The sequence below is a fragment of the Rhea pennata genome, chromosome 1 (genome assembly GCF_028389875.1).
Source record: "Rhea pennata isolate bPtePen1 chromosome 1, bPtePen1.pri, whole genome shotgun sequence".
NCBI lineage: Eukaryota > Metazoa > Chordata > Aves > Rheiformes > Rheidae > Rhea > Rhea pennata.
Genome location: NC_084663.1, coordinates 197,612,124 through 197,638,900, shown reverse-complemented (window position 1 = coordinate 197,638,900; position 26,777 = coordinate 197,612,124). Strand labels below are relative to the sequence as shown.

The 26,777-nt window shown below is 39.1% G+C and overlaps 1 protein-coding gene across 2 annotated transcripts; it reads left to right on the top strand.

The window, feature by feature from the left end:
- Window positions 1-574: 574 nt before the first annotated feature.
- Window positions 575-25,285, top strand: MPHOSPH8 (M-phase phosphoprotein 8). Of its 2 annotated transcripts, XM_062567240.1 has the most exons (14): window positions 575-835; window positions 5,074-5,229; window positions 6,142-6,996; window positions 11,583-11,679; window positions 12,759-13,010; window positions 13,554-13,679; window positions 13,766-13,854; window positions 15,054-15,194; window positions 15,982-16,068; window positions 17,945-18,099; window positions 19,527-19,681; window positions 21,117-21,244; window positions 21,837-21,920; window positions 22,839-25,285. In XM_062567240.1, the coding sequence occupies exons 1-14, from the start codon at window positions 593-595 to the stop codon at window positions 22,878-22,880; spliced, it is 2,610 nt and encodes an 869-aa protein (XP_062423224.1). In that variant the 5' UTR covers window positions 575-592; the 3' UTR covers window positions 22,881-25,285. The 2 variants fall into 2 exon arrangements, with proteins under 2 accessions (XP_062423224.1, XP_062423225.1); XM_062567241.1 differs by lacking the exon at window positions 13,554-13,679.
- Window positions 25,286-26,777: the final 1,492 nt, after the last annotated feature.

Here is a 26,777-nt window from a genome sequence, read left to right as displayed (position 1 = left end):
CACACCTGGATGACCAGGTGCCTCCTGTCCTTTCAGCTGGGCAAGGCGATCTCACCCGGGCACGTCATGTCTTGGCAGAAGGGTCACTGGCATGGAAATCCGTCAGTGCCGCCCGCTGCTAACTGCCCCCTTCCTCCGGGGGTCCGCGGCGCGAGCAGAGCGAATCGTTACACGGCTGCTGGGCCGCAGAAGGGGCGCCGCGGCGAGCACAGAGCCGCGCCGCTTCGGGCCACCCTCACCGCTCGCTCGCAGCCGGGAAGGCCGCCCCGGCGCCCCCGGAGCCGCGCAGCGGCGGCTGGAGACACGGCCGCCCCAGGCGAGCGGAGCGCGGGCCCGCCCGCGGAGCGCCCGCCGCCCCCGCCGCCGGCGGCTCCTGTCAGGGCCCCGCCGCGCAGCCCTGCGGCCTCCCGCCGCCAGCGCCGCTTATTGGCTGCGGGCAGCCGCCACGCTGGGGCACGAAGGCCTCTGGGCTTGGCCCCGCCTCCGTGCGTCACGGGCTAGCGGGGCGCCGATTGGCCGCGCCGCCGCCGCCTCGCCCGGCCGTGGATGTCGCAGCCGCTTTTCCCCCTTGTCGTTTGAAATTCGGCCCAAGATGGCGGCGGCGGCCGGGAGCGGCGCTGAGGCGGCGGCGGCGGCCGCCAGGCTGAAGGGGGCGGCGGAAGAGGAGGAGACGGCGGCGGCGGCCGAGGATGAGGAAGACGAGGAGGAAGACGGCGGCGGGTCTGGCAAGGCGGCGGGCGTGGCGGCTGCCGGCGGGGAGGCCGGCGGCGGGGAGAGCGACGAGGAGGAGGACGTGTTCGAGGTGGAGAAGATCCTGGACGTGAAAACCGAGGGGGTGAGTGCGCGGCGGCGCCGCCGCCTGCCAGCGGCCGGGCGCCTCCTGCGCCGGGGCTGTCGGGGAGCCCGGCGAGCGGGGGGGCCGCCGGCGCTGGCCGCAGGGCGGGCCTGGGCGGCACGGTGGCGGGCGCTCTCGCTCGCTTTCCCTGCTCCCCGGCTTTGCGGGCTGCGCAGGTGAGAGCCTCATATTCCATGCGGCTTTTCCTACCCCCCTCTTCTTCACTTGCGCGAGAAGCCCGCACAAAAGCTGCAGTTCCGTTATAATTGTAGCTTAAAGCACTAGTAGTTTTGCAAGGAAGCTGTTCTGTACCCTCTTTTCCTTTCTTTAGTTGACGTTAAGATATATCTGGAATCTCTTTCATGATTTTTCTTTTCCCCTGCAATGTTAAGCTCTTCTGCCTGACCTCTGGTTGTGTTTCGATGTAAACCCAGAGTGCTGCAGTGTGCCGGATTGAATATAAGGGAGAGGTTGAAGAAGTTTCTGAGTATGCTTACTGAGAAACACTACTGGCATATAAAACGTGTGAAAGCCTTTTAAATAGAAGGACTTTCTTCAATTAAAATAACTAACAATAGCATCCTTCTTCTCTTTGTTTGGAGAAAAAGATTGTATGTTCAGTCTTTGAAAGCAGCCTGAATTGGTCAAAGTCTTTCTAAAACTTCATAAATTTCAAATGAAAAAAATAATGATCGTAACTTTATTTTTTAATGATTTTATGTTTGTAAGTTGTTTATCTTAACTAATTTATAATTGACTTTAGGCTCCAGTCAAACACATGGTGGTATAGAAGTCTGCCTGCTTAGTGTATCAAGATTTTGAAACTCTTAGGTCAAAGAACCTTTGGACCAGTAATTTTTTTATGTGTTCGTGATGCTACCATGGTTAGATTATGTCTTGATTTCTTAAGCACGTTACGCTTCAGAGATAATATCTGTAGTTTTACTTATGACAGTCTTTGATCCAAATAGTAAATCAGGCTTAAGTATGAGTACCTTTCCCTTGCAAGGATGAAATGTAAAATATATGTATTAGAGAGTCATAGGGCTCTACACACTTCTAAAGAATACCAGCATATGTGGAGTACAGTCTTACAGTTTTTTTTTTAAGGAATGTGCTGGGCATCTCCCACCCCCTTTTTTCTGTCTCCTTCTTCCTCTAAGCAGCTTATTCTGTAGCAGGTTCTGAGCTGTATTTTGTTGGACATACAGAGCAGAAAAAGCTGAATGTTATGTGGTGTATGTTTAATGTAGCTTGTGTTTGACAGGAGGTTCCCAGCTTGCAGGTTCTTAAGCACAATATATGGCCAGAGCAGGTCAGCTGTGCTGGGCAGGGGCTGGCTCAGGGTATGGCTCCTCAAGTACTGCCCAGAGCCCTGTCATTCCCTGCTCTGACACCACTGGAGCTGGTGGGGATAGGCAGCACTCCCAGAATGGGATTGGGCTGGGGATCTGGGCCCACTGATAAGTGAAACATTGAAGTGTCCAAGTTAAGACAGCTGACAACAAAAGTTTTGGAATAGTTCTCTTTTGTATACCTAGAAAGCTGCTTCTACCGTTCAAAAGTTTTTCTAAAATAACAGGCTCCAAGACAAATTGTGGCCTAACCTATAAGCAAGTAATGTTAATTTTGCTCTTTAATTAAATGATGATATCCCTTTCCATAAGAGTTGGTTTTGGCCCATGACTAGCTCTCATATAAACTACAGTAGAATAAAAATGTTTTTAAAATTCCATTATTTGTAAGTAACAGAACAAATAATAATATGAGTAAAATAATTCTGGCAGATGAGTGAAAGTCTCTGCATGTTTAGTATGTCATCAATCTCTTGTCTTCATTTAATTCACTTTGATAAGCTGCAGTTTTGTATCATTCAAGTATGTACTGAACACCAGTAATTCAACAGCTGAATAGTCTCACTTTAGTTTCTTAAACATAATGTAAACTTAAAGACTTGCATTTACATTCCAGTGAACATGGTAAGTTCCCCATGGACAAGTTAATTTAACACTAGTCAGCAGTTCTGCAGCAAAGAAGTTTTTTGCAGCCCCATCCAAGAGTGTAGCCAGTGGATCAAGGGAAATGTGCTTTTTCCTCTATTCAGCACTAGTGAGACAGCTAGAGTGCTGTCTCCAATTTTGGTCTCTCTAGGGCAAAGCATGGACTTTGAAGTGGGTCCAGCAAAGGGCCATGGAGATTATAAAGAGGCTAGAGCGCAGGATACACAGAGAGGTTGAGAGAGTTGGATTTCTTCGCCTTAAGAAGATGAGGCTCAGAGCTGATTGTAACACTGTCTGACCTACTCAGTGGGAGCGTGTAGAGTGGATGCAGTCAGACCCTTCTCAGAGGTGCACAGTGAAAGGGTGAAAGGCAGCAGACACAGGAATGTAGGAAAATCTGATTAGATACAAGGAAGAGATTTCTCACTGTGAGAGCAGTCCAGAGGAGCTGTGCAATAGCCATCCTTGGAAATCTTTAAAACTTGACTGGGCAGATTGCTGAACTACGTCTGATGTAGTTGGACCTGCTTTGAGCAGAGGATTGTGCTTGTTGGCTTCCAAAGATCCCTTGCAACTGAAGTTGTTCTGCAGTTGTAGTAAGAGGGATACTAGTTGCTTATTTGAAGAGGGACCCCATTAAAAGAAAGAAAGGGAGACAGATGAACATGGTTTTGAAAACATATTCCTGAGTTGGAAATATATGGTAAATTGCAAGAGGGGAAATATACTACTGTGTTTGAGTATAGGCTTCCTATTTGATATATAATCAGTTTTGCTTACTGAAGTTGAGTAGCATATATATGACATTGAAAAATGGTTAATGGTGCTCTGGCAAATATGTAAAATTGTAGAAATATATATAAAAATGTATAATTGTGGAAACAGTAAATGTTAAATGGCAGTACTTCTGAAGATTCTCTTGTCCAAGCTTGATTAACAGCACAGGATCTATCTTTGGGAGCATTACATGTTTGTTTCTGAAGGAAAGAAATATTGCTGTTTTGCCTCTCCAAAGGTGCTTTGCTTAGTATGTTTGCTTGTTATAGACTTCTTTTCAGAAAATAAGTTAAGAAATAGTTATGCTGCCTGGTATTAAGTATGTATTTATATGGAAAGTGGGTTTTAAGTTTGATACTAGTTTTTGTCATACCTTCAGGTTTAATCAATAAAGATGACCACACTGATTTCATAGGACATGCCTATGCTTTTCAGACGAGCTTAGTGCAGAAGGCTGTGAGTTGCCACTTGTCTGGTTGTGTTAGCATTATGCTAACACAAGTCCAAGTTAATAAGAATTGCCTCTCTGCAGGAAGAAGAGTCTATGTTGAGAGACTTAAGAATTCAGACTACTTAATTCCTTCAGGAGAAGGGCAAGAGGTGGTTTGGTGGAAAGTTTGGAGTTTTGTTTTCTTTGTTTTTTAATTGGTAAAAAACCTCTCTGAACTAGTGAAAAAGCTTAGGAGATTAACCTCACTATAGGAAAATATTTAACTTTTTAAATAACATTGAAACAACTGGCCTAGGGCTATGATATGTAATATTTACTGAAATCATCAGCTCTGCTGAAACACACAAACTTGTGTTTTGTCTAGATTTAATTGAAAAACTCATTTTTTTCTGATTGTTATTTCAGTTTATCAAGAACTGTATTGATTACAAATCTAGCATAAGTTATAAATTCAATATAAAATCAAGTGAATGATGTTAGTTTTGTTCGTTATTGATCTTAAGGTTTTACATGACTTTTTCAGCAAAAAAGCAATTCAATCTTGATTTATATATATATATATATATATATGTAACTCATTAAAAGTTTAAAATGTATTAACACTTAGTTTTGTAGCTGTCAAAGTCTGTTTTGGTAAAATAACTGGGATTGTGTGATCTGTTTTGATGCTTTTCTGAAAGAATTTCAGACAATACACATTTTGGATAAAATCACTCTTATGAAATGTTTTAATATCTCTTCAGTTCAGTACATGATGCTGATGGAAATAATTGAAGATATTCTTATGTCAGCTCCAGGTTGAACTTCCATTAAAATTCATTCTCTCTCTCTCTCTTTCTATACACACACACACACACACACACACACACGCACACACACACACACACACATATATATATATATAAAAAGTGATTTATCCACTGAGTTCCACAGGAATGAGTAGACAGAGCAATACTGTGCTGTGTTGTATGTATGAAATGATTTTTTTGTTGTTGTCATTGTTTTTACAGGGTAAAATTCTCTACAAAGTACGATGGAAGGGATACACCTCTGATGATGATACCTGGGAACCAGAGATTCATTTGGAAGACTGCAAAGAAGTGCTGCTTGAATTCAGAAAAAAAATTGTGGACAATAAGCCTAAACCTGTTAAAAAAGACATACAGGTGTGTTTCACCTTTTGGTATTGTGTTTTGAAGACATCTTCCCCATCTAGACTCTGGTGAGGGAGGGAGGAAGAAAGGCATTGGTTATGAAATTAAAGAAGATTTAAAAAATCTCTTCAATCTGAAGAGTAACAAGTGTGCTTTGGGTGAGACTGAACATTGCTGCTGTTATATGATTAGGGAACTTGTTTGAATTGACAAGTTCACTTGTAGAGTCTAAACTGGTCTCATCTTTATTTTGGTGTTTAATGGACTATGTAAATAATACACAGTTATTTTAATTAGTGTTCCAGTAATGTAAGCAACCCCCTTTCCCTGCCCACACACGCTTTGTCGTGTTACTGAAGCTGGGCACTTTGCTCACTTCCCCTTCCTGCTTCTTATGGAAAAAGATGGATGGGTTTTTGCTTGTTAAACCTTGACATAGATAAGGCAGAAATAAAGGAAGAAAAATTAATTGCAATAATAAGGCATGTAGCCTTTTAAACTGGTTAACTTCAAAATCACGATTAAGAATTTTTTTTTTTTTTGAAAGCTTGTACTCTGCTTCTGGGAAAGCTGTAGGTGTATTTTTCCAAATCAAGTTTTGATGTAGAAGATAGTTTTCGTATAGAAGAGTCGCATTTAGTTCTGTTCTAGTATCTGGCTCTGAGTGTCTGATTGGTTTAGCTTGTTTGTGTTGCTTCTGTTTTAAGCAGTTAGTAGTGTGACTTAGATAAGTGAGATACAGTTCTAATGTTTATGAATTGTACAGTTTAGTAATGAAGAATGAGGTTTGCAGTGTTTCAGGAGGTTGACTTTTTCCCATCACCATCTGTAATCTTCTTTTCCTTGGATTTCATATTTGTGTAGTTTATACCTAAGTTATAGAGCTTAATGGAGAAAAATCTTTTTCCTCCCCTTACTTTATAGAAACTTTCCCTAAATGATGATGTATTTGAAGCAGAATCTGACAGCGACTGGCAAAGTGAAACAAAAGAAGATGCTTCACCAAAGAAGAAAAAGAAAAAGTTGAAAGATAGAGAGGATAAAAGCCCAGATGATCTGAGGAAGAAAAAGTCTAAGTCTTCAAAACTCAAAGAAAAACCCAAAATAGAACGTGAAAATTCTTCAGATAGCTTGGTCTCAGATTCAAAACCAAAAAAAAGGACTTCAGAAACCAGGGAGGACTCCAAAGATCCAAAGAAGCAAAAGAAAGAAGGTACTAAAGAAGTCAAGAAAAAGAAGGGAGAATCTAAAGATTTTAAAATAAAATCTAAAGAGGACTCAAAAGAAAATAAAAAATCACGGAAGGAGAAGCATGGAGACCTTCAGTTTGACTCGGAATCAAGTACTTTAGATGATACATTTTCTCAAGGAGTTGATAATGAAAGTTCAGACTTATATCCTGAAAATAAAGAGGAGAAGCACAAAGTAAAAAGTGGAAAGGAGAGATTGGAACAAGAAATTGCTGAAAAAGATTCCATTTCTGATAGACATCTTGATGGATCAGCTAGTAATGAAGATGATAGTATTGAAGTTAAGGTTAAAAGAAAGAAGAAAAAACTTCAGAAAGTTGAAGATTATAAAGAAGGAGGTAGAAAAGTAGAGACTAAGGATACTTATTTAGAGAAGAAAAGCACGTACAAAAGGCAAAAAAGTCAAGAAAAAGTAAAAATAGTCACTGCAGACTTGGAGAAAGTGTCATCTGTTCCTATACCAGTGCAGAAGGGTTTAAAATTTGGCACTGATGATAGAGGGCGCAAGTCAACCGATTCAGCTGGAGAGGTAAGCATTGTTAATGCGTTAGGGTGGAGGGAGGAAAGGAGGATGTTTACATTAGGCAGATATTTGAGGGACATAAATACTTCAAATGACTACTGTTTCTGATGGCAAAGAGAAGAATACAAATTGGAAAATTTAAGAGAAAGATAAAAGAAAGGCAAGGCCCACTGCACAGTCTGTGAGGGAGACTGAAAAATTTTTGGATTCTGAACACTGTAAAGGAGGGAACACCTTAGGAGAGAAGAGTGTCTTTAAATGTGATCTGAATGGAGAGGAATTGAAGAATAGAGGAACATTATCAAAGGTAATCTTAAAGTAGTATTCCAAAACTAAGCTTATGTATAATAAATTTTTTCTTTCCTTTTTTTTTTTGAATATCTAGAAAGTGATTTTTCTCCTATTTATGTGTGCTTACTTAAAATGAAATATATTGGTTCTGCAAATATGTACTGTTACTTTTAGCCTCTTTTCTTCCCTGCCTTCAAGAATTGCTTCAGTCTGTCTTCTTTCCGCTTGTATAGTCTGCTTGTACAGTAAGGCATTCAGTCTTCTAGTGACTATTAATCCAGCATTGCACAGTGAAGTGTACTTCTGAGGTAAGACGAACACTTCATCTTTCTCAAAAGCCAATCACTCAGCTAGCATCTCCCTAAAAATTCAAATACTGAAATTACTCCTGAAATCAAGTCTGCCAGGTGATTGTGCAGGTGGCTTGTCTTGCTGGAATTTCTGTGGCTTACACAAAAGATGCTTAGTTTCATGATTTGATTCTATATTAATTACAAATGTTTTACAGGATCTAAGAAATGAGCTAATCAATGACTGGAATACTTACTTTTCCTAATTGAGTACCCTATTGTCTTCAGAAAAACAAGATAGTAAAAGCGAAAAGAAAAAAATAGATATGGATTCCATAGATATGGAAAAAAATAAAGCAGTATTTCTAGAGTATTTCTGAAAAAGGTACTTTGAAGTGTTTTTTCAGCTGCTTGAAAATGCTCTGACAGTTTGCTGTTCCAACAATTTTGTTGGCTGTACAAAGGAAGCCATTTATAACAAAATTGCAGCCAAAGTATCTTGAAACTCACTGGATTATATTCTGCTTTTCCTGAGATCATAGTTTTATGGCAGCATGTGTCTTATTTCTGTGGGTTCAGCTATGGTCTTCTGCTTAAGACTGTTGCATGTATAGAGTAGGCCACATTAAACATAAGCAAACTGATTTGGGAAGAGAATAGAAATGCTACATGGAGCAATTTCAGAATAGAACTACATAAAATACTGTTCTGCTTGAGCTTAGTAGCAAAAGCTCTTGTAAAAAAATAAAAAAGAAATTAAATAATAGCTATGAGGCATAGATATGTTTCAAAAAGTTTATTTAAATAATTCTCTGTATTAATTCCTGAAATGGTATGGCCTTTTCTTATTCCAAGTATTTTTGTTATGGTTTGAGGACATAGCATTTCTTAAAAATATAAATCAATGATGATAACCGGATACATCTTTGGAGTTCTCTTTTATTTACCAGTGATGCAGATATCATGTTGTTTCAAACGTGAAGTCAGATGAAAATGAGTCTGCTGATTGCTTTTCAGCTAACATTGTCAGTAGATCTGTCTTACAGTTGCATTCTTAGTGCTCTTGTACATTGGAGGTAGTGGGGAAGCGTAGAATCAGTAAGGTTGGAGGGGACCTCTGGAGATCATCTGGTTGAACCTCCCTGCTCAGCAGGGTCACCTAGAGCATGGTAGACAGAGTTGCATCCAGGCAGGCCCTTGAAGATCTCCAGAGAAGGAGACTCCACAGCCTCTCTGGGCAACCTGTTCCAGTGCTCCGTCACTCTCACAGGGAAGAAATTCCCCATCACGGTCAGGTGGAACTTCCTGTGCTTTGGTTTCTGCCCATTGCCTCTTGTCCTGTCACACCGGACAACTGAAAAGAATTTGTCCCTGTCCCCCTGACACCCTCCCTTCAGGTACTTGTACACATTGATAAGATCCCCCCTCAGTCTTCTCTTCCCCAGCCTGAAGAGGCCCAGCTCTCGCAGCCGTTCCTCCTAGGGCAGATGCTCCAGCCCTCTGATCATCTTTGTAGCCCGACGCTGGACTCTCTCCAGTAGCTCCATGTCTCTCTCGTCCTGGGGAGCGCAGAGCTGGACACAGGACTCGAGATGAGGCCTCCCCAGGGCTGAGGAGAGGGGCAGGATCACTTCCCTCAACATGCTGGCAACGCTCTTCCCAATGCACCCCAGGAGACCATTGGCCTTCTTGGCCACAAGGGCACACTGCTGCCTCATGGTCAGTTTGTCATCCACCAGCACTCCCAGGTTCTTCTCTGCAGAGCCGTTCTCCAGCAGGTCAGCCTCCAGCTTGTACTGCTGCCTAGTGTTATTTTTCCCTAGGTGGAGGACTCTGCTCTTGCCCTTGTTGAACCTCATGAGGTTCCTCTCTGCCCAGCTCTCCAGCCTGTCCAGGTCTCTCTGAAGGGCAGCACAGCCCTCTGGTGTGTCAGCCACTCCTCCCAGCTTGGGATCATCATCAGACTTGCTGAGGAGGCACTCTGTCCCCTCATCCAGGTCATTGATGAGTAAGTTGAACAGGATGGGACCCAGGACTGAGCCCTGGGAGATGCCACAAGCCACAGGGCTCCAACTGGACTCCACGCCCGCCACTGACGATCCTCTGAGCTCTGCCTTTCAGCCACTGTCCACTCATCTAACCCACACTTCCAGAGCTTCTCTAGAAGGCTGTTATGGGAGACCGTGTCAAAAGCCTTGCTGCGGTCAAGGTACACAACATCCACTGCTCTCCCCTCATCTACGCAGCCAGTCATGCCATCATAGAGGGCTATCAGGTTGGTTAAGCCTGATTTCCCCTTGGTGAATCTGTGCTGTCTACTCCTGATCACCTTCTTTTCTTCATATGCCTGGAGATGACATCCAGGATGAGCTGTTCCATCACCTTTCCATGGATGGAGGTGAGGCTGACTGGCCTATAGTTGCCTGGGTCCTCCTTCTTGCCCTTCTTGAAGACTGGAGTGACATTGGCTTTCTTCCAGTCCTCAGGCACCTGTCTAGTTATCCATGACTTTTCAAAGATGGAGAGCGGCCTGGCAACAACATCCGCCAGCTCCCTCTGTACCTGCGGGTGCATCCCTTCCAGGCCCATGGATTTGTGGATGTCTAGCCTACCCAGAAGGTCTCTAATCCTTTCCTCCTCAACCAAAGGAAAGTCTTCCCTTCTCTGGACTTTCTCCCTCACGTCCAGGCTCTGTGATTCCTGAGGGCTGCCCTTAGCAGTGAAGACTGAAGCAAAGAAGGCATTCAGTAACTCTGCCTTCTCTGTATCCCTTGTCACCAGGGCCCCCACCCCATTCAGTAGCAGGCCCACATTTTCCCGAGTCCTCCTCTTGCTGCTGATGTATTTGAAGAAGCCCTTCCTGTTGTTCTTGACATGCGTTGCCAGACTCAATTCCAACCGGGCCTTAGCCTTCTTCACCGCATCTCTGCATACTCTGACTGCATTCCTATAATTCTCCCAGCAGAAGACAGTCAACTCTTTGCTCAGTTTCTATAGGAGACTCAAAAAAAGGTTTTCTATAACTGGTTAGTTATTCTTTGGAGTAGCTGTGGACCCATTGCGGTGGTGGGTTTGGTGGGGGGCTTAGGGGTGCTTCTTTTTTGGGGGGGTGGGGGACACGTGATGACACTTCACAAAGTTGTTTCCCAAATACATTATTTCTTCCAGGTATTATCATTTCATGTGTTTCAGCTACCTGTCCCTTCCTTACTTAGCTGACTACAGAACACTGTCATGACAGTTTGTAGTACAACATTCAGTGTTTTAGAGTCATTCTGTATGTTGAAGCTTTCCATTTGATTTGGCTCCAAAAATAAATGTGTAAGGTATATTGTGAATCTAATCAGTATCTAAAATCTGGAATACAAGATTACTGGTTTTAATAGATACTCTGTTTATTAAATATCTGAATCCTTTTGGTGATTTTTTTTTTTAATCTCCTGATTACTGAGCAGTTGCAGAAAATAGCTGTCTGTGCTACTAGTTAACCATGTTAGTGATCAAAAAAATGGACTTTTAGAAGGGGAATGGGGAGAAGGATTAAATGTTTCAGCTCTGCTAACACATTATGCTACATTAAATTATTTTTCTGTTTTAATTCAAGTTTGTGGTGTGTCTGGGAAATGGTAATATTTAATTAAAAATGCATAGTCTGTAGGTCTTGTGGGAGTTTTTTGGTGATGATTTTTCACGAAGCATGTGCAGTTCCACATAGCAGGTAGTGTTGAGCTGGTACAAATGCATTTCATGCCATAAAGCACCTTGCATGGTTGGGATGCTGTAAAAGTAAGAATTGAAGCTCTGTCCTTTTATTTTAGAAATAGCATCCATTCTCTTGCTTAAGAATAGTTCTTCACAAAATAATTCCACTGTGACCAGTTTAATTCTTGAGCATGTCCACAAATGTGTTAGGTGCAGTTTTGAGAAGTGTTGAGTATATGGTCTCATTTGAGTGGTAAGAGGAAGTTCTTTTTAATTTTCTCTCTACCACATTTTTTTTCTTAATGACAGGAGAAGGAAGTAAAGAAAAATGAAACAAAAGAAAAATCCCAAAAGAAGGAGTCTGAGAGAGAAGAAAAGAGCAGAAGAGAACAAAAGGGCTTAAAAAGTAAGTGCCATTTGCTTAAAAGAGAGACGGGAAAGACCATTCAAGTCATACTCCTCTTATTTCCACAAGAGCAGAATAGTAAGTTTCTGTAACAAACATCAGAAACTACAGTTTCTGCTTTTATTTTTAGGAAACAAAAGTCTGCTATTTAATGGCTTTGTTGGTGTATTGAGAGTACGTAGTGTGAAAATATGTAGAAATCTCTCATAGGCAAACTCAAGATTTTGCCATTTTTCATTTGATAATGTCAACTTTGCCTCCCTATTATGCTTGTCATGGTAATCTTCTTTGGAGGAATTCATCTAACTGTCTTAACTGTTTGCAGTAGTGTATAATAATACATAATACAACATGTATGCACTTTGTATGTTTAGAGAAAGTAGCTTCCCTTGAGACAGGTTTCTTGCCTCTTGCTTTAGCCATGAGGTTGATTTATGTTGTACAAGCCTTACAATAGCACCAAAACAAGATGCTTTGAAGCAAGAAAAAAATGCCTAGATTTCATTCATTTTACTTCCATTTTAAGTAGTATAATGGAGTATTAATGGTAGCACTCCTGATCCCAGTAAAATTCAGGGTGATCTTATTCAGGACAAATTTCCTCACTACTCTGACAATGAACTGAGGAGGGGGGGATTATGAATTGATATAGGAAGAACTATGGTGCATTAAATAACTAGTATTAGAGAATCATGTTTACCTAAAAGTAGAATAGATATTTACAGTCCTTTAAAAACATAACAAACAGCTTGAATATTTATTTTTCTTTACATAGCATGTGTCCTTTGAAGATTTATCAGAAATACTGGATGATATTTTCAAAGTAGTAATTTATGTGTAATTCTAAATTATTCTTTTCTTTTAAAGAGAAGATGGTACCACGTTCAAAGTAATCAACTTGAATTGCCAAGGTAGCCAAATGCAAACTGGCCATCACTAATTTTGGTTTAAGCTTAAACAGTGATTAAACTCTGGGAAGGGAATAGACTTTTTTAAATGGGCTCTTGTCATTTACTCAGACTTTGTTATATAATAGTGACTGAAATAATTATTCTTGGTGTCTGTCTTTTATATTTTAGGCTATAAGGACATCAAAAGTGCGTTTGACTTGTTTAATGTAACTTCAGAGGAAAAAAATGAGTGTTCTGAGAATAACCGTAAAAGAGAAGAATCTTGTCTAGACTATAAATTTGTGGAAGAATTAAAATCAAAAGACAGCAAGGTATACAAGGAAAGGAGGAGTATAAGAGACGAGACAGATACGTGGACTTACATTGCTGCAGAAGGTGATCGAGACATAGTGGATGTGTGTCAAATAGAGGAGAACTCTGGTGAGCAGCAGAAACAAATCCAAGGGAGAGTTGAGCGTTTACATTAAATTTTTCTTCTCAGTTTCCAGTTGCATCTTTTGGCGCTCCGATTCTTGTCTCCCAGGAAACTAAAATGATGTGTTTTTTTTTTTTCCTTATACTCACTGATAATTTTTCAAAGTATGCAGCATGCTTTTGCTTTTACAGTAATGGAGTGTTTCATCTTTGAGCACTCCAGCTTAATTTCTTAGGCCAAATGAATGATGGTTTTTTGGGGGTTGGGATTTTTTTTGTTTTTTTCTTAAGCAAAAACTTACTGTTGGCAGTGGCAGCCGACAGTAACTGGTGTTTTGAAAACAATAAATAACTTGTGTTTTATATCTGTGATATAGCCTTCATTGTTTGGAGCCATTCCACATGGACTTTCAGAGTCCATTTAAATGAAAAAGATGTATGTTGTGCTGCTGATCATAGAAGGAATGGCAGCAGTAAATGAGTTGACAATTTATTAGTTAATTGTTACTTATTTTATGGTTTTCTTCCATAAAATCAAATATATGATAGATGGCAAGCAACAAGTCTTGAGTTTGGGTATGGACATGCAGTTAGAATGGCTGACACTAGAAGACTTTCAGAAGCATCTTGATGGAGAAGATGAGAATCATGTCTCAGCAGAACCGATATCAAGTAGTGAGTAGTTGCTGGGAGGAAGGGACATTTCTTATCTGACATTTCAAAGAGAAATATCCTATATCTGCATTAAACTTACTTTACAGCTCTACTGAGGGATGCCGTTAAAAACGGAGATTATATGACAGTGAAGATGGCACTTTCTTCAAATGAAGAATATAACCTGGATCAAGAGGTAATTCTCCTGAGGAGAGGAAAACTGTATTGAATACAAACTTAGAATGTTTTAAAGGCTTTTTTTTTTTTTTTTTCCCTCTCTTGCAAGGAGCAGATTTCTGTCTCACCTTGTGAACACAAGCACAACAGAAAAAACAGTGTAGAATTTGAGGCTTCAATATTTGTTCCCAATTTCTTCTAAAGAAAAAGTAAAACGTAACAGATGTATCTCAGTAGCCAGATTAGCAACTGACTTGTCTGCTTGGTTTAACTGAATACTAAATGTAGAAATGTATGTGGTGTGAGATATGATTAAAAATTTGGCAGGCCATGTGGCTAAAATAGGAAAATATCTGTACAAGCAGACAAAAAATAGAATGTTCTGTTTTGCTGGCTTGGACCACTACACTCCATTTGAAATTTGAGTTCTGCTAGTTCTTCATCTGAGCTGTGCTCTAATTGCTTTTCTTATTTCAAGGATTTTTTGAGATCCTTCCAAAGGAAGTTTTGAGAATTAATGTCGTACACTCGGATTTGTACTGGTGATCTTGTTTATTTGTATTATGTAACATTTTGACCACAATTTGTGCTAAAGCTTCTGTTGGATAGTATAAAAGGTGATGCCAAGTGAAGTGTTTAGGCAAGTGTGCAAGTTTGGATTGTAGTATTTGGTGGAAAATGACTAAGATGACAGGCCACTCAGAAAAGTCTCCTCATATTTATACTTAAATTAAATCTGAAAGCAGCTTTGTGGTAGTACCTGCTTTAAGCGCACAAAAACAGAATAAAATAGTTTGTCTCTGAATGTAGAGTAGCTAAATAGAAGTTGTCTTGTTTTTTTTTTTTTGGGGGGGGGGTTAAATAAATTTAGCCTATATCTCCATAGGGATCAAGGAATGGAGACATTTTTGTGGAGGTTTGATTTGTTTTCTTGGATGGTTGCTGATTCTTTTATACAGTCTCACAGTTTTCCCACTCAAATACCATTCTGTTCTTCCTTCTTGTTGCTCTACTCCTCAGATAATAGGTGTTTTGCAGGTTATGGAGCTCACAGCCTGTAGAAGATGACAAGTAGGAGCTGACAGATTATCAGTGTCTTGTAGTTATATATGTGTGAATTCTTCTGTAGAGGAGGACCTCTTTTGTTTTTTTCATGAAATGTCTTGACACGTTTAGAATTTGTTCTGCAGATTTGATTTGTGGCAATTGTTGTTGCAGGACTCAAGTGGAATGACCCTAGTAATGCTTGCTGCTGCAGGTGGGCATGATGACCTCCTCCGGATCCTAATCAGAAAAGGAGCTAAAGTGAATGGAAGGCAGAAAAATGGAACAACTGCATTGATACATGCAGCTGAAAAGGTTGGTGGTACTAAATTTAGATCATCTTCTCCTCCCCCCCTTGGATAACTCTAAAAATGTGGGCAGCTGGACACAGCAGGGTGACCTAAACTGCATAATTTAGATGGCTGTGGTTACTGTAGTGTTTAAAAAAAAAAAAAAAAAAAAAAAAAAAAAAAAAAAAAAAAAAAAGTCAGATGCCTTGTAGGTGATCTCCAAACCCTATCCTGAGGAGGCAATATCGTAGGCTAGCTAGAAGGAAGTGTGAAGCAAATGGTATCTTTGAATTTGTGCCTATTTCGAGGGCTTAAGGTCTTTAGAATTGTTTATTACATTCTCTGGCTACATGAGATCTGAACTGGGTTCAGGGTTTGATACTTGAGAGTAGGGGGATGGAGAAGGTGGCCAATCCTTCTCCAATTAAGACTAACTTGACTATTGAGTTAAGGATGTGTTGTGGAATGCACTTCTGTTGTTCGGGTTGGTTCGTTTTTTTTCTTATGAGTACAGGAAACAAAAGACCAAAAGGAAGCTTGATTCCAGTTCGGTTATTAGGCAGACTTACTATATTCTTTCTAGGTGTTTCTTATTACAAGATTTAAAAAAAAGTAAGAATTGTAAATACTCCAGGACATCTGCTTGCCTGAGTATAAATTGCTGTTTATGAGCAATAAGGGAGAAAAATGTTAATTGTGTCATGCTTCATGTTTTAGATTTTACTGATGGAATTTAAATAAAGGTTTTCTTATAGCCTGAAATCAAAACAAAATGTTCTGTACTTACTTGTGTTATGGTTTTGTTTTTTAAGAATTTTTTAACCACAGTAGCTATTCTTCTGGAAGCTGGGGCGTATGTGAACATGCAGCAGAGCAGTGGTGAAACTGCCTTAATGAAGGTAAATTCAGTATTTGTCCTGAAGTGATTTAATAATAAATAGTACTTGTTATCTGGTGAGCTAATGGAGGGTTGAAAGCATAAGCATATTTCCAGAGCTGGTTTAGTCAGGTAGTAGTGCTACATTTGAAATAGGTAAATTAGTGTATTAAAAGATGGATTAATACACTGACTGGAAAAACTAGAGTAATTTTCTAAGCGTGCCATCGACATAGTGTTAAATGTGGTTCATCATCCTCTTCCACTGTCTGCATCAAAAAAATGGGGTGTAGTCTTAAAACTGAGATAATCTGTTTGTTAGCTGGAATACAAAGAACTCCAGAAGGGAACATCTCTCACCTGGGAGATGCTTTAATTGTAAATTGGATCTCTTATTGAGATCCTTGGATGAAGAGTCTTCTGTGCTCCTGCACACGCGTGCACACACACATACACACACACGCACACCTTGATGGGAAGAACAGTTTATTTTGTTGTACTGGGAAAATTTGAAGACCTTTAAAAAAGTCTGTGTTCCTCTTACTAGTTTCTTATGTTTGGTGGAATTATCTGATAGAAAAATTCCTCTTCCTGGTAAACCTGTTGTATTTATACATAGGCTATTTAAGTGAGTCTGCAAAAGAGATTACAAAAAAAACATTGTCCAAAATGGCATGGTATCGCTTCTCTCTTCCCTTCTGCGAGGCTTTACAACCATAGGGAATTCACATCTGTGAAGAACAATCATGACAAACTTGTGATTTCCTCAATCACTACTTCACAGATCTTTCAGAATTTGACTGTCTCCGGGAACTTTAGTTTTTTTGTAGTTTTTTGAAGGGTTGTTTTTAATGCTTAATGCATGTCTGTACATACTGTCCCTAACAGGCTGCCTACAACGATTTATTTTGGAAACTTGTTTTGCTGTGCAGGTACTAAGAACAGGGTCTTTGTTTCCAGTAAGTTACTGGAAACAAGTGTTAAATGTGTTCATCAAGTCACTCTTAAAACCTTATGTGCTTGATCTTACTTGAAAAACATACACTTTATTCCTTTCTGTGAGGATTTTTGTTGTTTTTAAGATCATGGATGGAAAGCATAGATAAAGTTCAGATGTGAAATAGCCAGTTTTCTTCTGAAAGGTTTCATGAAGATAGAAGTTTCTGTTGTGCCTTTCTCTTATTCTTTTGAATTAGCTATTTGAAAATGAGCAGCCAAGAGTACATGTTGTTTGTATTCTGGAAAGCAAAAGTTTCTTTAGGATTTCTGTACCCTTGTCAAGTCCTCATTTAAGATGCCCTGAAATTCTTCTTGCGGACAACTTTGAACTGCCTTGGACGCTTACGGAGTTGGTACAGTGACTGCCTAATGTATCTAAATAACAGTTCGAGGCAGGTTGTTTGAGTTTACTGCACATCTGAAGTCTTGTTTGAACTAAGATTTCTAGTAAGGAAGATGCTTTGAAGTGTTACTTTAGTCATTCTGGATACTTTGTAGAAATGCATTTATTTTGGTTAACTATGTAAGAAACTTTGTAGTTACTATAATCTAGCAGAATGAAGTTGTCTTTATTAATTTGTTGTCCTTATTTAGACTTTATAATTTTTTCTAATTAAGTCCCTTTTGGGAGCCCTAAATGTTGGTGCTTCTGTGGGATCTGGTGTGTAGTATTGCCAGGATAAAAGTAAAGTATTTCTAAAGTGTGATCCTAAGTTCCAAGTTCTGTTAGCTTTCAAAGGGTGACTACTTGAAAACATCTTTTCTGGACTGTAACTAATTCTGGATTTTTTTTAAATTCATTTATTTTTACAATTCTGCGTTCTACAACATTTTGGTTTTGTTTTAAAGGGATTATTTTTGTTGTCCATTCTGCCCCATTCTACTCACTTTCTGCACAGGCTTGTAAAAGAGGAAATTCTGATATTGTGCGGCTTATGATTGAAAGTGGAGCGGACTGTAACATTTTGTCAAAGCATCAGAACAATGCACTTCATTTTGCTAAACAGTGTAATAATGTACTGGTATATGAGCAGCTGAAGAGTCATTTAGAAACGTAAGTAAACTGTTTTTTGAATTTTCTGTTTGTTCTGGTAAACTTTGAAATATTGGACATGTCACAATTTTGGTTTAAGTTGTGGCAGAAAAAAGGTGATGACAGAAAAGAACACAGATCTCCTTTCAGCAGAAAGCTAACTAATAAATGTGAAATATCATAATTTAAAAAAAAATAAATAAATTCATCCAGAAAATGATTAAGTGATAGGCTTGAGCCAGAAATTTGTGTGCAAAACAACAGAACTATGGATCTCACGATTGTAGAAAGTTGGACTCCGAAATGTAGTGGAGTTCAGAAGGGGTTAAGCAGATCAGAGGAGAGGTATGATCTGGGTGCAGTGTCTGGTTTGGGATGTCTCTGAATTGGTGACTGATGGAAACTTGGGCACTGTACCAAGAAAAAGACAACTTTTATAACTTCCCATGTGGTTCATACAATTTTCTCTAGCATCTGGAAACAAGAGTGGATAGGCATTCTGAGCTGGCTTGGGTATGGCAGTTTTGTGGTTTCTTTCAGCTCAGATGCTTCAGTTTTAAGTTTTGTAGATGATAATCACAACTAGCATGAAGTGGAAGAGTATTCTGAATAATAGCTGAAAAAGCTATAAAGCTGAGAGTCAGAACCTCCAGAGTTCTGGTTATAACCTTTGCCTTGAAAAAGTGCTTAAAACCTATTTGTGTGGAAAAAAGATTTTTCTAACAGGATTACTTTGTAAGCTGTTTATAAAAGTGACAGTTATCGTTGGTTAGATGTGGGCTCTCTTTTGAAGGCTAGATTACCTGCTTTAATCCAAAAAAAAAAAAAAAAAAAAAAAAAAAAAGCTTTAACAAATAGAAAAAAACATAAGCTTTGACTCCAGCTCACCATTGGCTATTTTACTTTTACTTTTAAAGTTTGGTTACTACTTTTAAACTAAACTTTAGTAGAGTTTAATTGGGAATTGCATTTCTCCCAGCTTAGTATCATCAATGAAATTATACAGTGTTTTATTTATTTATTTATTTTTACATTGTGCTTGTAATCAAGTCAACACAGCAGCCATGCTGGGGAGGCAGTTGTCTGTTTCTGCGTAGCCATAGCATAAAGATCAGTGTTTCTGCACAGAGAGTTTTCAAAGCTTGTGGCTAGTGAGAATTTCTGGGATCTGCTGCTGTGCATTTGTTTCAGACTTTTTTTTTTTTTTTTTTTTGTGGACCTGATAGATGAATTTCACAAAAATATCACCGATAAAATGTTGATTAGTAAGTATTAGGACCTGGAGTTCATCTTTGCATAAATGCTAGTGATAAAGGCATTCACTCCTGAAATCAGGAATCTAAAACAGGTGATCTGGAATCCTTCTTTGCTTCAGCTCTCATTAAATCTATGTCTGGTAAAGTAATTTTACTGTATGAAGTACAAGCCTCACTTGTTTGCTTGTTCAGGCTCTCAAGAGTAGCAGAAGATACCATCAGGGATTATTTTGAAGCTCGTCTTGCTTTGCTGGAGCCAATCTTCCCAATTGCATGTCATCGTCTCTGTGAAGGGCCAGACTTTTCTACGGATTTTAACTATAAACCCCCACAAAATGTACCAGAAGGTAATTTAAAAAAACAAGAACAATAAAAACTCTCTGCCTTTAAGTACTTTATATGTTAAGGGTAATCTTTATAATTAAAGATTATGGATTGTAGAAGTTGATAGTGGGAGGCACTGCTTTAGAGAGAGGAGGAGCGGTGTTTTGCGTAAGCATTGTGGGTGGGTTTTGTGTGTTGTTTCCTTCCCCCCAAGAGCTGGTACCACAACGCAAGGTGGCTTTTCTTCTCTTCATGCATTATACCAGCTATATGACAAGTATTACAGGAAAGGAGCAGTTTACCTTAGAAAGAATAATTTTGAAAAATCTTAATTGAGAGCATACTTCAAAAATAAAGTAGTGGATCATCTTGATTTGTGTACAGTACCTAACACACTGCTGCCTTGGAGTACAGTAAGGACACTGTTACAGTACAAATGGAGTCTAGAAGTACTATAAAAAACAAGCCAGTGTCACTTTGTTGTTTGGAGATAGTCAGCTCTGTTTTGCCTTTAGGCCTCTGTGAAAAGCTAGGAATCATGTTTTTGAGACATTCTGGAATGTTTCCTCATTCTGTCAGGAATCCAGATAATCTCTGCTCAGCTTTGAGTCTTTTTTTTGTTTGTTTTAAATTCATCTTTTGAAAAATAGGGAAGGAGAGTCCATATCTACCAATACTGATTTTATCTAAAAAATACCTTATTGTGACTGAATTTTTACTTAAGGGTTGTAAGTGGTTGTGTTAGTCTATTTTTCTATTTAGGAATTGGAGTATGAGTTTCAGAGTTTTTTCCGGTTCTTGATTAGATATCCTCTACAGGATTAAGAAATACTGTATTTGTTCATGTGTTAAAAGAGAAACTTGATGTATTTAAGGGTATTGAAGATTCTTGCTTTTTAAATTTCAGTGCAGTTCCTAAAAGTCTGTAACTGTTCAGATTCAGTTTCCCTTCCCAAGAGAAAACACAGCCCAGACTACATTAATTTTTACAACTCTTTCTAGACAAACCTAAAAGCATGGAGGTGAAGGACACATAAGAACTGCTATATCCATTTTGCTTTTTCTTCTGGTAGCCATGTGAAATTATTTCTGCTGCCAGAAGACCTTAACTTAGGCAGTTAAGAAGAACTTAACAAAGGTGGTTGTGCTCTGTGCTTGGGGTTCCCAGGCTTGGGAGACTGCAGTTGTGGTAGTTCTGAACTGCATTATTGCTTTGATGCTGCACTCAGTTCAATATTTATACTACAAATAATAATAATAATAATAATGGAAATACCCAACGTATTGCTTTTAGTACGTAGTGTGCAGTCGTGTAGTTTTGGAAAAGGGGAAAAAAAAATCCAGATCTTCAGAAATGACAGTGGGCTACAGTGCTTGTGTAGGTTGTCTTCAAAAGTTTAGTGTATGCAGTTGTTATAAATTCTGGGTCTTGTTTCATTGTCGCATAACCTTTTCTAGGATCTGGAATTCTTCTGTTTGTTTTCCATTCAAACTTCTTTGGCAAAGAAGTCATTGCTCGGCTCTGTGGACCATGCAGCGTACAAGCTGTGGTTTTAAACGATAAATTCCAGCTTCCTGTATTTTTGGTAAGTCTTTACCATATAACTAAGTGACTATAAATTGCTTTATAAAATCTTTATAGAATCTCTGGGTACGTTTACATCCTTAATTTGGATTTTTGCATGTAATACAGCATTTGTTTATCATGACTTGGCCACGGGGTGTTAAATGGAACTTAATTTTTCTTTTATATGTAGGGGAACTGCAAACCTTGCAGATACTAGATTTTATTTTTTAAAAATTTCCTTAAAAGGCAGGGACACCAGAATTCAGAGTTTGAGCAGGCACATTTTTGAATTTAAAAGCTCTCTTAATCCTCAGATTCACCTAGCCTCTAAAATTATTGGCTTAGGAGGTTTTTCAGTGTAAGTGCTTTTTATTGTTTTAACAACTTTCCTTGTATTTTTAATGACTTCCCCCACACACACAACTAAATGCATTAAGAGCATACTTTTTTTTTTTCAAGTCGTCTTGTTTTCTCTGTGGTTGCAACAAAGGGTCTTTGCAGTTTTCAGGACTTTCTTTCAAGAATATGTAGGTTAGATGTCACGTTTTAAAATCCACTCGTATTTGGCCACATCCTATCATTAACTTGGTCCATTTTCTTTTTCCTTTTAGGATAGTCACTTTATTTATTCCTTCAACCCTACTGCAGGCCTTAACAAGCTTTTTATACGGTTGGCAGAAGCTCCTACTGCCAAGGTACAAAATGCTCTCAAAATATGTATGTTAATTTGTTGTGCAATAACTTCTCCATAGTCATAAGTGCTTCTAGTTGTATGGTATAAATGTAAAACTACTTAAGATTTCTCAGTCTCCACAGCCCTGTTCCCATCAGTTATGATTCTGTCCTGTGACATTGCCAGAACTCAGAGGGGAGCATTACTGAGGATAATGTTAGTTCCATCATAAATAAACATTTTCCCTACTGTTAAAAAAAAAAAAAAAAAAAAAAAAAAAGGAATTCTTGAGCTGAAATGAAATGTTATAACTGAAAATTTTGAAAGTATTTATTGCAAATCTAACAACTGACAGATGCAAGGAGCATCATTCGTCCTTCTGCATGTAGCAACAGACACAGTCTGCTTCTGTGATTAAAAGAACTTGGAAGCATTTATTAAAATAGACAGTATGCTTTTAAATGGTCTGCGTAATCTGTGGTATGTTTCCAGGTGATTTTGGCAGTAGTCCCAACAGATGTTACAAGATGAGTAATAGGTCCTGTTCTGGTAGCATTATCCACAGAAGATATGCCTGTAATTCTCTAGATTGTCTGAATTAAGACTTCCTTAAACTCTTTTTCTTAGTATTATTTAAAAAAAAAAATGTATTCAAGTAATCAGTATACATATGCAAATAGAAGTGTGCATGTGTATCTCCAGTTCAGTTTTGGAGTCTAATTTTATAAACACCTGCTAATGTAGTAGTGTGTTTGAATCATTTCTCTCCAGGGCTGATTATTATTATTATTATTATTTATTAAGTACAGATTGTAAGCAATTTTTGTTTGCCTAGTCATTAGCAATTGTATATATACTTTTTCTCATGCTATTCTTACACTGGCAGAGGTTTTTAACACAGGTGGTAATTTTAATATGAAATCTTTGTTTGCTTTTACAGGTAAAGCTGCTAATAGGAGCCTACAGAGTGCAGTTGCAGTGACCTCAAAGTTGCAAGCGTGTTGAGTGGACTGACTTTTTTTGGATATAGTTCCGATTCCTCTGTTTAGGGACTGACAAAGCAGTTTGGAACTTCTTGGCACCACACTCTTAAGACTAAGTTCCCATCTCATTGTCATTCATTGGCAGTCATATAGGAAAGTATGTGTTGGAGAGCAGGTCAATGTGCTACACTGGTGGGACAGGGTTGTCAGGATTTTTCTTTTCTTTTTTTTTCCTTTGTACAGATGTAGATGTAAGTATTCGTGCCAATACATATAATTCTGTTTCTTTAACTTGTGAAGTCCAGACTGCGTATTTCAGCTTTTCCACAATGTGGAATGGTGCATATAAGAACTATTTAAGGTAACTACATGAAATGTCTTTTTTAATAGAAAGACCTTTTCCATTTGTAAACTAAAATTTTCTACTTGTCCTAACTTCAATGTTTCTATGTAAAATGCGGAACTGTCATATGCTTAGAGCTATGGGTATAACTACAGTTTGAAGTTATTGCATTAGACTTAATTGTGAATTGCTAGGGGCTGTGTTCTGGTTTGAAGCACTTTCTACTACGAGAAAGCAGTTATGCTTAATGATTCCCTTCGGACAGCCGCAGTTAAGTCTGTGTGCAGGCGTGAACAGAAAGATCTGAATAGGCTTAATTCTTAGAGGATCACAGTCAGAGTCCTAGTTATATCAGTGTTTTAAAACTACTTTTGTATTAGAGAAGCAACTGATAGTTTTACAGATATCTTAGCTTTTGAGTTCTTAATCAAGTGACATACAGTACAAACACAAGCTGAGTGAAAAGTAAACCAGAAAACTTGTACCTACTTAAAAATGTGTAGGCAATGTTTTTTGTGTAACAAGAATGCACAGAGGATTTCAGATATTTTAACCCTGACAGATGAGAACGTGTATTGCCCTCAGATTCAAATATTCAGTTCCTCAGTGCAAAGAGCTGCTATCTTTTCTTAATTTAATTGACCCATTTTATCAGCTGACAGCAGTTCTGAAATGGTTCTGTGCTATAAAATACAAATGTAAAACTTCAGTGTGAAGTATAGAATATTTTTGTTTGTAAATTAAACAACCTCTTGACAAGTAAAAAGATCCAGATTGTGCCTTTGCTGTTCTGGTTGCCAGGTGTAGTTTACATGCCGCTATGTGCCTATATTGTTAACAAAACTGTTGTGGATAAATTCTTACTGTATTTGAGTGCTCACCATCAAAATGGTGCATATATTTCATGTATCCTTTTAAGAACTGTGACTTTTTAATGTAAAGCTCAGTGAACCAATTTTTAATTTTTGGTTCTTGGAAGTTTAAAACTTTCATATTAAGAGATGCCAAATCACAGTAACTAAGCACACTATTTCAATTTTGTGGAATGTCACATGAAGCTAAATAAAACTAGAACAGCAACATGACTTATAAATACTCATTTCTGCTTTAATTTAAAATAGCTGCCTGTCTTTTTGCTTAACGGTATTGATGTGATACTAACAAGTCTGTTTAGAAGCAGACTTGTTACCAACACCTCTTTGAAATATGCCAAATACCTCATTGTTTTGCTAAAGCGTTAACACCTGAGATTCAAGAACAAGCACTGGTTGAGAATCAGGTATGTCACTACCAGCACTTAGGAATTTTGTGTAGCTGCATTTCTTTGTAGTCACTGTTCATTATTTTTAAAACTTAGGTATTACAAAACAATCCTGAAAGATTAATAAGGATAAGGTATGTTCTTCAGTGTTTCCTTATGTTGGAGTGACAGTTTGTGTATTGTGATTACCCATTCCTCAGTTATTCCTGCATTGTACATTTAACAGTATAGTGCATGTGTGATAAATTGTGTATAGTACACCTCAGTGACAAGTTTGAGCTGTAAAAGGTGGGGAAAAAAGGTTTTGAACAAATGTCCATATGATAATTTAGTGGGTATTTAGATACTGTTGTACAGTCTACTAAAAACTTCCGTAATGCTCCAAGAGTTGTCCTAGTAGCTAGCTTGTCACAGGTTGTTTTGAGGCTTGAGGAAGGGAGGGAAGAGTTTTACAGGCAAGAGTAATAAAACTGAGTTTGTGATGCTCTTATTAAGGGATGATTTTTCTATTTGGTTGGTGCTATAAAGGTCCCCATGGAAGATGCAAAAAAGGCATGCTGAAAAGGTTTTTGAAGCTGTTTTGTCTAACCTATCATCAATTGTTGTTACCCACCTGCTCAGAAGAAGTTTTGGTGGACAAAGATTGAAGAGAAAGTTGCTACAATAAAAGCCAATTCTTTAGGCACTGTGGGGAAATACTTTTGAAGAAGTACTTAGTTTCTTCTTGCTGCTATCAGCAAGGCAAGGCAGCTGGGGTAACTATAAACTGCAATGGCAATAAATTGTTTTGAAGGCTTGGATTCAGTATCTTTCACTGCTGCAACATAAGTACTTGTGTTCTTGTTTTGCTTCAGAGATATGAGGAGTTGGTGGATGACACTGACTTTCTCACAGGTTTTCTGTGCTTTCAGCACTCATTTTAAAAAGGAGATGTTTTATGGTCACTCCGGATGGAAGAAAGCTGTTTCAAGATACAACCAGATGGAGAAGTCCCTGAGACAGTATAGTCTGCAGCAGCAGTCTCAGCCACCTAGGATTGCTTAAACTGTCTGATAGTTGTTCTAAGAAGTTGTAGTCTACATACCTTTATTGGGAGACTGGGGGGGGGGAGGGAGGGCACTTTAGGCCAAACTATCTAATGATATTACTGTAACGATAAGTCTTTGGCATTCTAGTAATGGATATTTGCTGCTATATTCCTGTTAATCCTACTCCTATATAGTCGTAGATGTTTTCAGTAAGGCCAAGTAGTGAGAAGGGAAACAAAAATCAGCCTTTGAGTTGTAGTAATGATTTTAGTATTACCACAGTGGCTGGCTGCAGCTTCCATGGTTCTGATTTCAACATCTGCTTTTCCTTGTAGTATTGGAAAATATTCACTATAAAATCTCTTTCCCTTGGTCAGTTTTCCAGGTAGGTACCTATCTATCATGGGAGCCTAGATGGGGCTTCTGCGGGAATGGCATTCTGCAGGTACTTTACTTCACTTTGCTTTTTGAGGAAGGATACACAGATGATCTGTTTCTAACTGTTGATAACGGCCTTAAGTAACTACTCCAGACTACAGAGAGAGCTGCTGACCTCCCACAGTGTCTCGCAGAAAAAAGCAGGCACTACTGCTGTACCTGGCTCAGAAACAGCATGCAGGATGGGGAAAGGGGAAAGAGTTTTAATTCTCCAGAAGGTAGAGCTGTCAAGGGGCTGTCAATTCTTTATAGCCCAGGCTGTGAAAGGACTCTAAAGAAAGAGCACCTTTCTCATCCAGGTCACTGATGAATAAGTAAGTTGAACAATACTGAACCCAGTACTGAGCCCTGGGGGCTACCACCAGCCACAGGCCTCCAACTGTATTGTGTCACTAGTCACAACCCTTTGAGCTCTGCCTTTCAGCCAGTTCTCAGCCCACCTCCCTGTCCACTTGTCTAACCCACACTTCCTGACCTTGTCTAGGAGGCTGTTATGGGAGACAGTGTCGAAAGCCTTGCTGAAGTCAAGGCAGACAACGTCCACTGCTCTCCCCTCATCTACCCAGACAGTCTTGCCATCAGAGAAGGCTATCAGACTGGTTAAGCAGGATTTCCCCTTGGTGAATCCATGCTGGCTACTCCTGATCACCTTCTCCTCCATATGTCTGGAAATGATATCCAGGGTAGTTGCCTGGGTCCTCCTCCTTGCCCTTCTTGAAGACTGGAGTGACACTGGCTTTCTTCCAGTCCTCAGACACCTCTCCAGTTCTCCAGGACCTTCCCAAGGTGATAGCAGTAACATCTGCCAGCTCCCTCAGCACTTACA